Raw genomic sequence first — 10039 nt, 5'->3', positions numbered from 1 at the left:
TTAGTCTGCGTTTTGGTATATAAATATTCTGACAGAGATCTGTCCACGTTTCGTTGTAGCACCCATTTTCGGTATTTTTTAAGTTTTAGCCACAATCAAATCGAAATGGTTGAAATCTAGCTTTAATATAATCTATGATGTGGGGTATCAAATATTCGGCCCGGGCCAATTTAACGCCCTTCTCATTTGTTAAATAAAAAACGTTGTTTATAAAATCGTTAATAACAGTTTTTTTTTCGTTTAAAATGTATAATCGTTTCAATTTTTTTATAAAAATAACACGTATGTATATTACAAATAACAACATTTCCCCACTTAACAATACATTTTTAAAACAACAGCATTTCCCCACACCTTATTTTAAAAATATTCAAATGGTTTCTCTTATAATCAATATAATATTAATGTTAAATTTATGGATTTGGTGTAATTGCAAAAAACAGACACTTTTTATTTGTTTAGACATCATTCACCTTTCACTATATTGCACACGTATATATATTTTACATTGATAATAAATACTGTTTACCCTATTATGATTATTTTAGAAAATGATTTTTATTTACATGAGGTAGCCAACTCTCTCTTCGCTCGTTCTTTCTTCCGTATTATAAGTTTTCTTGGAATTTATAATTTTCCTTGAGGATAAAAACTATTCCAAACTTCTTTGATTTTCTCCAGCTCAGGCAATTCAATGAATTCAACTTTATCGGAGATATTCAAACATTTAATTGTCGCTGTATCCTTGGGCAAAGGTTCGTATTTAATATCGCCCAAAGAGGGACAATTGGGATCACTTTTGGCTGCAAAACTCGTCCATATATCAATCATGGTCCTGGCAACTTTACAATCCTGTGAATCCAACGGCATACGGTTTGAAAACATAAAGCGGAACAAATATACCATGTCGTCACCGTGACAAACTCCTCGCACAGCATCACCACATAACAGGCGGCGAATGGCATTCGAATCGGCTGAATCATAATCGAAACGATAAACGTAGGTGGGTGCCCTGGCATATTGCATACGACATAGAGCTGTACGGTATATTGGATGCCAGAATTCTCTGTAGGAACAAAGCTGTAAGAAAGTGTTTTTTTAGATTATCGCTGATAAGGAAAACCGAAAACAATCTCAACCTACCTCTAAGAATTTCATCATGGTTTTAATGCTGCACTCCTCATCACCAAAATACGCTTTCTTTAGAGCCAAACCCAGTTCATGGGCCTTGGTGCTTCTTTTGTCAATACTCAAATCCAAGGGTAGCATATTGACACAATCTTTGACCTCATCCAAGGTTGCCTTACGTTTCATTACTTCGGGATGAAAGAGAAGACCCTCGAAGCTGGTACCACCCAATATCATGGGTATGTCATTGCTCCACGAAGTTTTCATAACCTCAAGTGGGGAATCTGCAATAATACAGTCTTTGGTGCGATATGGTTCTATTACTGGACCAAAAGCAAACAAGATACGATTGTGTTTTTCTTCTTTGCTTAGAATTGTGGGCGAAGCCTTTTGAATTTCTATGGGAGAGGCTGTTTTGAGGAATTTGTATATTTCTGTTGCTTTTTCTTCGCCATCATAACCCAAGGCTTTGGCCAGACGATAGGCCCATTGATTCTGTGGTGGTAAGGCCCAAGGGCACAACATAGATCCTGACATGGTAATGGCTTTGTGTATTAATCCCTTTGATTGTTCACTAACCATGCACAGGTGGGTAGAGGTGCCACCAGCACTTTCTCCAAACAGCGTTACATTATTGGGATCCCCACCAAAGGCGGCAATGTTCTTTTGTACCCATTTCAGGGCCATTATTTGATCTTTAATACCAGCATTGCCGGGTACATCTACACTGGGATCATCTAAGCTCAAGAAACCAAATGGACCCAAACGATAGGCTATTGTGACAAGAATTACATCCTTTGACATAAAATAGTCAGGACTATACATGTCACGAGTGGCTTCGCCCAATTGAAATCCGCCGCCATAAATCCAAACCATTACTGGTCTAGGTGTAGAGGGGGTGATCTGCAATTTAAAAACAAAGTTAAGCATGCCATTTTAAAATGTTGTAAAAAGATTCGCAAACTTACATCATTTGTGAAGACATTCAAATAAAGACAATCTTCGGAACCCTTATACTTTTTGAATATCATATTCCCCTGAAAGGGTACAGCAGCTGGGCCCGTACAATCCAACACTCCTTCCCATGGTTCTTCTTCGACTGGTGCCTTAAAACGTAATTCACCCAAGGGGGGCTTGGCAAAGGGTATACCCTCGAAACTGTAGTATGAATTACCCCATACTGACATACGTTTGGCACCCTTAACCTCACCCTTGGCAATCTTTGTGGTAACCGTGGCACCTGTATTAAGTCGATACTGTTCGAATTTGTAATCCAAACCTCTGAAAGAGAGAAAATAAAGAAAGAAAATAACAATTAATAAAGTACAAAAAACGTGACTATTTGTAATACTATAATGAACTCTCTGTCTCTCTCTACCTCTTTCGTTGTGATTTGTAGTTTAAGGCAACACATGGTTACATAATTAAATATGCCGGTTTACCGGTGAACTTGAAATCGTTTCGACCCAAATAATAAAAACTAATAACAATGAATTTCCTCAACCAATGTTTTTATGAGAGTTTATGTGACTTTATATGTAAATGGGTGTAAGGTTTCTTCATAGCAACACTGCGGTTTTATGTATGAAGAAGAGGTCTTCATGTGATGTCTCGAATGTTTGGTGGATTGCACACAAAGTCATTTTTATTGAAGATTTTTTTAAGATTTAGAGGAAAATGATCGAGGTGATGCAAGTATATGATAAATCTTTGCTGATGGCAAATACGAATTTTTTTACTAATAATGTTTTTAAACACATTTTTGGGGTCCTCTCCTACTACGAATATTGTTGTGATTATACGAGGGCTGAATAAAAAATTTCGAAAAGTCAATAAAAAGTGGACGCAAAAATTTTAGTTATTATGGAAAATATGTATTTATAGATTTCCTTTACTCAGACTCCATAGTATTATCTATTCAATATTCACAGTCTTTTTTCCAAGCATAATTTTGAAACTCTTTCGAAAACCATATTCCTTAAAATACAAAGTCGTCAAGTCAAAGTCATACATATGTATGTGGATTGATAAACAGCTTAATTTCTTAACAATTCGGTCTTATTTATAAAATTTCCACCTATTAATCCTTCACCATTAAATCAGACCACAATACCACATTAATTTTTTTTGGCTCTTCAACAACAAACATTTGGCAGCAATGTTTACATTGACCAGACTGTCATCAGCAATAAGTTTAATTGTCATCAGACCATTACTATTCATATCGTGGTAAGAGGTAATTTCAATGACTTATGGAATCAACAAAATCTGCATAGATTTGAGTGTGCATATGTACATAACGCTGAATGAGTGTACACAATTATACATTTACTTTTGTGTATACCCCCACATAGTAGTGCCTGTCGTCTGTTGATTCATGGGGTCAAGTGTTGATTCAATAGATTTATTGCGATGTACTTTTTGCCAATAAAGTTACATTCATTACAAATGCTAATTCAAAAGTTATCACACAATGAATGATTTCGCGAAAAAAGGGTCGGAAGTTTAAGTTCGTTTTAAACTATGGGTTACTCTGATAAATAGCTATGTACACATATTACTGCTCATACGTTTTAATTACAGGGAATAAACTGGTCTTTAGACAATAGTCAATATTCATAAAAATCTCATAATAATCGTTAACTGTTAAAATATAATTAATGATCTATAATACAATGAACTTTGAAGTCTGAGGCTAATCACATTTAGGAGTGCTGCATGTGCTTATGACTTTGTAGGTCCAGTTTTATAGCACACAAACAGCAAAGACATATATTCATTTCTAGCACTAACGTACACAAAAATTATTATTCAGCCTTTAGGCTAATACCTATATGTAGAAATGTTGCTGATTTTTCATATTCCATTAAATAAAATAATAATTATTATATTAAGAAAAAAATCCTCAATACAAGTCGGCTCTCAACACAATTTTTCGTTATTGCGAGCAAAAGATAACGCCGTTTTACTTCCAGTTCTTCTACTTTTAAGAAAAAGTGCTAAATATTTAAAAAAAAAAAAACAGTTTTTTCTAAAATTAATCACGTAGTGACTTCAGCGCGACGACGATACCACAGTCCCAATCCCAGAAGATGGTATTGAATGTATACCGCCCAGCCAAGATGAGGTAAAGACAGCAATAAATCGGCTGAAGAATAACAAGGCAGCAGGAGCCGATGGCTTACCAGCCGAGCTGTTCAAAACCGGAGGCGACACGCTGATAAGGTGTATTCACCATCTAGTTATGCTCTAACTATAGGGGCATAAGTCTACTCCCTATTGCCTACAAGATCGTGTCAGGGATATTATGCGAACGACTAAAGCCAATGGTCAACGAGATAATTGGACCATACCAATGCGGCTTTAGACCTGGCAAGTCCACCATTGACTAGATATTTACCCTGCGGCAAATCCTGGAGAAGACCCAAGAGATGCAGATCGACACCTACTACCTTTTTGTCGATTATAAAGCAGCCTTCGACAGCCCGCTGCGTTCAAAGGTATTCCAAGCCATGTCTGAATTTGGTATCCCCGCAAAGCTCATCCGTCTTTGCAAAATGACTTTAACTGACACGAGGTCCTCAGTTAAAATTGGAAAGAACCTCTCCGAAGAGTTTGGTACCAAAAGAGGTTTCAGACAAGGAGACAGCCTTTCGTGTGATCTCTTTAACATCCTGCTGGAAAAGGTTATACGAGAGGCAAACGTCAAAAGAAGTGGCACAATCTACACCAATAGTCACATGTTACTTGCTTATGCTGATGATATAGACATCATAGGCCGATCAGTAAAAGAAGTAACTGATACCTTTATGAAGGTCGAAGTAGAATCTGCTAAAGTGGGTCTGGCGGTAAACGGTGAGAAGACCAAGTTGATGGTGTCGACGCGCAATGCGTCCATTGAGCTTGGGCCGACTGTGGAAGTTGGTTCCTATATTGGTTTGGTTTAAGTAAGCAGTTTAGAAACAAACCCACATCTCGTCAAACAAAAATAACGCTCTACAAAACACTGATACTACCCGTGCTGATGTATGGCTCCGAAGCCTGGATACTTGCGCAAGCAGACATTGCAGTGCTTGGTGTGTTTGAGAGAAAAATTCTTCGAAAGATCTACGGACCAATCTGCGTTGACGGTGAATATCGACGTCGTATGAACCACGAGCTGTATCTGCTGTACAACGACATCAATATTGTTAAACGTATCGAGATGCAGCGATTGCGTTGGCTAGGCCATATCATAAGAATGAGCGATGATGACCCCGCTAAAAAGGTGTATAAACACGGACCGCTTGGCGGTGCACGCAGAATTGGCAGGCCAAGGAATAGATGGCGCAAACAAGTGGATGGTGAGATGAAAAGGCGCGGTATTCCAGAAAGCGAAGCAACAAATAGAGAGAATTAGAGATCTTTTCTTAGTTCGGCGTATAGAACAAATGTTCTGTAATGGGCCAGCTAAGTAAGTAAGTAAGTGACTTCAGCGAGCATATAGCATAAAATTTGTAAAATGTTACTCAGTTTTGCGAAATGATAAAAAATTGTGTTGGATTCAATACAATTTTTTTTTTTTCAAAGTATAGATCCATTTATCCCTCATAAAATTACATAAAAAGTAAAACTCCAAATGAGACCTAAATTATGAAGATTGGTATAATAGTTTGGATGTTATAGCCAAACGAAGCTCATATTTGGATCATTTTTATATCCTACACCACCTTGTGGTAAGGGGAACGAGATAGACCCATAGTTCCTTTTAGGGATATACATAGAATAACTTTCTGAGTCGACTTACGCATGTCCGTCAGACTGTCCGTCTGTCCATGTATTTTCGATTCGCATGAAAATTGGGGAATATAGTTTTTTTGACCTAAGGACGAACGCTATTTATTTTGGTAAAAATCGGTTCAGATTTGGATATAGCCCCCATATATATCTTCGCCCGAATTAAGGCATTTGGTACACGAAACACGCTATATATGTCCGATTTCAATGAAATTTGGAACGTCCGACGGAATTTAGTCTAGAAATAAGTGTGCCAAATTATAAAGAAATCGGTTTAGATTTGGATATAGCCCCCATATATATTTTCGCCCGATTTAAGGAATTTGGTGCACGAAACACGCTATATATGTCCGATTTCAATTAAATTTGGAATGTGCGACGGTATTTAGTCTAGAAATAAGAGTGCCAAATTATATAGAAATCGGTTCAAATTTGGCTATAGCTACCATATATATTATCGGCCGATTTTAGGTATTTGATGCACGAAACGCGCTATATATGTACGATTTCAATAAAATTTGGAATGTTTGCCGGGATTTCGCCTAGAAATAAGTGTGCCAAATTATATCGAAATCGGTTCAGATTTGGATATAGCTCTCATATATATTTTAGGCAGATTTGAGGTATTTGATGCACGAAACACGCTATATTTGTCCGATTTCAATGAAATGTGGAATGTGTGACGGTGGTTAGTCTAGAAACAACTGTGGCAAGTCATATCGAAATCGGTTCAGATTTGGATATAGCTCCCATATATATATTCGACCGATTTGAGGTATTTTATGCACGAAACACGCTATATATGTCCAATTTTGATGAAATTTGGACTATGTGACGGAATTTGAAAAATTATATCAAAATCTGTTCTGATTTGGATTTAGCCCCCATATATATTTTTAATCTATTCACAGTGGTGTAGGGTATTATGTAGTCGGCCCCGCCCGACTTTGATGCTTTCCTTACTGCTTTTTTGTTTGAAAAAAAAATTCACTTCCATTCTAGAATTGAAAATAGAAAAAAACTTAAGGAGTACTTCTTTTACTTGTTATATCCTCAGCATTTATGCTAACCAGGGTATATCACGAAAAATGTCTAAAATTGTCCTTTCCATTTCAAAAAAATTAAAAAAAAAAAAATTGATACTACATCAATGATTTTTGGTATATATATTAAGAAAAAAATCGGCATTCCAAATCTGTTTTTGTAACTAACTTTGATCGTTGCGCGCAAAAGATGTAGGCATTTTAATTTTGATAATTAGAAAAAATTCTAAAAAAATCGCGGCTTAATATAATAAGCTCCTATATCCTATTACTGTTTACAAAATTTTTACCCTTTGAGATGATGGAAAATTCTTATGAAAAGTCTCAACGGATTCGCGAAAAATCGAATTTCTTACAAAATTTTACATATTTACAAACATATTTTTTAAAATGATAGCGCGTGTACTTACAAAAAATATATTAAAAAATTACATCCATACACTGTGAGAAATAAATCCATACACTGTGAGAAATAAAATGATGCCTAAGTCATGCAGCTAGGAGATATAATATTCATATTATTTGCAAAAAACACGAAGAAGATATGAAGAAAAATAAAAATCATGTTATTCTAATTTTAATTTTTTATGGTTTTATAGGAAAAAAAATGTTTGAGTTCTTTGTCTATTTCATCAAAATTAAACCCAATTTGGCGACCAGAGGTCCGCAAAATGCCACTCGCTTTTAATGCATATTCGCGATTTCGTGCTTTTTTCATTGCTTGCTATTGCCATCTCTGTTTAATGCTATTGCTTGCTTTCATGAGTGTTTGCCAATTGCACACACACAACACACTACAAGAGCTCGTTGCCTTTTTTTTTGCACGCTGCTTTCGAAAATGCACGTTGCATTACAAAAAGCAGTAGATATTGCTGGTCAAATTTACATGTTAATAAACATAAAAAAATTAATGTTTAGACAATAAAAACAATTACTAGTTTAGTTTATCCTATTATTAAAGAAACTCAAAGAAAAAGCGAAATTTGGCAAATGTATTCATTTATTCAAAAAGAAGATGGTACGATACTGTGTGGTGGTATGCAGTATTGTGCATACTGCATTTGCGAATCGTGTGAATACAAATGTAAAAGCAAGCAAGCATGCACTAAAGCAGTGAATAATTTTTTGGGGTGAATCTGCTTTTTGCACATTCATATTTTTTATATGCAAGGCACTGCACTATTCGCTTTTGGGAAAGAGTGTGCCTTTTATATGCATTTTGCGGACCTCTGTTGGCGACCACGATGTAGCATCAGTTGCATGTTAGGTTGCAAAAAAACATTAAAATGCCCATAATTTCCACGAAGTACATTTGCATTTTATGCGCATCCTATTTCAATGATCACCATTAAAATATACATCATCCTATGTCATTTCAATGCGATCCATCAAGAACCGTGGACGTAGCATCGCACTCAGTTTTTAGAAAAATCTATTATATCTCCGGATTCGCGAACGTTTTTCAATATCTGTTCCACACATTTAAAATATGCGTTTCGCTCTATTTATCTAAGTAGGAATAACATATCTAAAACGCGTCTAAATACGCAATATTTTCAAAAACATTTTTTGCAGATTTTCGAAATTTGATGTAGTGGATGGATTTAGACTCGCAAAGGCTTGTTAGATTCAGAACGCAAAAAAAACTAGATTCAAGCGGGTTTCCAGTGAAATCAAATGGCATTTGTAAATTTTGAATCCAAAAAACAGGTTTTTTAGAAAAATTTACGCACAAAACTTTCGACTTTAAGTTGAGATTGTTGTGAACCTTTGAAGGCTACATGCCCGAGTTATACATCAAAAAATACGTAATCGCGAGTACTACAATCTCATAATCAGTTTTTAAACGAGTACAGTTGCGCGTCCCGTTTAGAGGAAAAATTCAAAAAAACCCAATTTTTCAGTCTTCAAAATGTCAGCATCCGTTTGAGATTGATGCAGTGGTTATATTGAAAAATCATGCATTAGAAACTCCATCTCTGAAGTGTATTCTTTAACTTCTTCTTTGAACATTATACTCTACATTGTATTGTAAAGCCGCTAATTGAAAATTGACTTAAAAAATCTCGTTTCCTTCAACGATTTTTTCCTATTTTTTTACATTAAAACGACCACAGTTTCCGCTCAAATTATTATTTTAAGAAACCCATCGGTGAATCGGGCTAAAACAGTTTATTTTACCGAAATGCGTTCAAAGGTTATGGTATAGTACAAATGTTCGCGAGTTACAGTACAGAAAAATTGTAAGCACGATAACTCTTAAAGGCAGTGACCGATTTGGTCCATACTTTACACATCCTAATATATCTACCAGGTAATATGGACTATATTTGTCCACTCCTTCCGGTAGCCTGCACTCGAATCACTTTGATTTTTGTTGAAGCAACTTGTATTCACTGACCCCCTTTTCAGGGGTAAGTAAATTCTTCCTCAGAAAATAGCCCGAATGATCTAAAAATCCTTATGGCACCATAGCACTCGAAGTGGTCAACCGATTTGGTCGGAAATTTGGCCTTCGACATATTTTGTCCAAACTTAGTTTTAGTTCGAAGATGGACAATACCGGTCCACAAATTCCAGTACTCCCCCAAAATGAAAACGTCACTAAAATGGTATGCACGATATCTCTTGAACGGGGCAGCCAATTTGGTCCAAACTTTGGATCTCCTGATATTTTGTCCAAATTTAGTTTAACTTTCAAAAATGGTCCATATTAGTCCTATCCTTAAGGTACCTTCCCTGCAAAAGTTCAACATTTTTGTTTAAGTGCAGCTTAGGGTCTGTTTGGAAATGTATACTGATGCTATTCGTTGTGGTCCTGTTTACAGCGATGTTTTGTTTTTCCGTGGACAAGTTCATGCTTCTTGGCATACTGATCCAAATGTTATACGATGAACCACTAAAACAACTAGTGGGTGCGATATCCATCAAAAAGATATGACTCCCAAAATAAGGTCCACTTTCATAATGGACTATCTCGGTCTATTCCTTCAGGTACTTCCTCCGCAACACTTTTGAACTTTACTCCTAATCCACATTTTTTCTGTATGTTCAAATGTTCAAAAATACGCCGTCGTAACAGGGCCCGCAAG

General features: G+C 36.1%; 1 protein-coding gene across 13 annotated transcripts in view; it reads right to left on the bottom strand.

The window, feature by feature from the left end:
- Nucleotides 1-206: 206 nt before the first annotated feature.
- alpha-Est10 (alpha-Esterase-10) overlaps nt 207-10039 on the bottom strand; it is a 28447-nt gene continuing 18614 nt past the window's right edge. For all 13 annotated transcript variants that reach the window (XM_073964530.1, XM_073964563.1, XM_073964537.1 and 10 more), the window contains 3 exons: nt 2097-2409; nt 1144-2031; nt 207-1080 (listed from right to left, as the gene is read on the bottom strand). In XM_073964530.1, the coding sequence (XP_073820631.1) occupies nt 628-1080; nt 1144-2031; nt 2097-2409 (1654 nt within the window). In that variant the 3' untranslated portion in view covers nt 207-627. The remainder of the gene's footprint in view (nt 1081-1143; nt 2032-2096; nt 2410-10039) is intronic.

The sequence above is a fragment of the Musca autumnalis genome, unplaced genomic scaffold (assembly GCF_047663935.1).
Source record: "Musca autumnalis isolate F117 unplaced genomic scaffold, ASM4766393v1 scaffold_1, whole genome shotgun sequence".
Lineage (NCBI taxonomy): Eukaryota > Metazoa > Arthropoda > Insecta > Diptera > Muscidae > Musca > Musca autumnalis.
The sequence above is the reverse complement of the archived record's forward strand: the minus strand, read 5'-3'. Positions and strand labels throughout refer to the sequence as shown.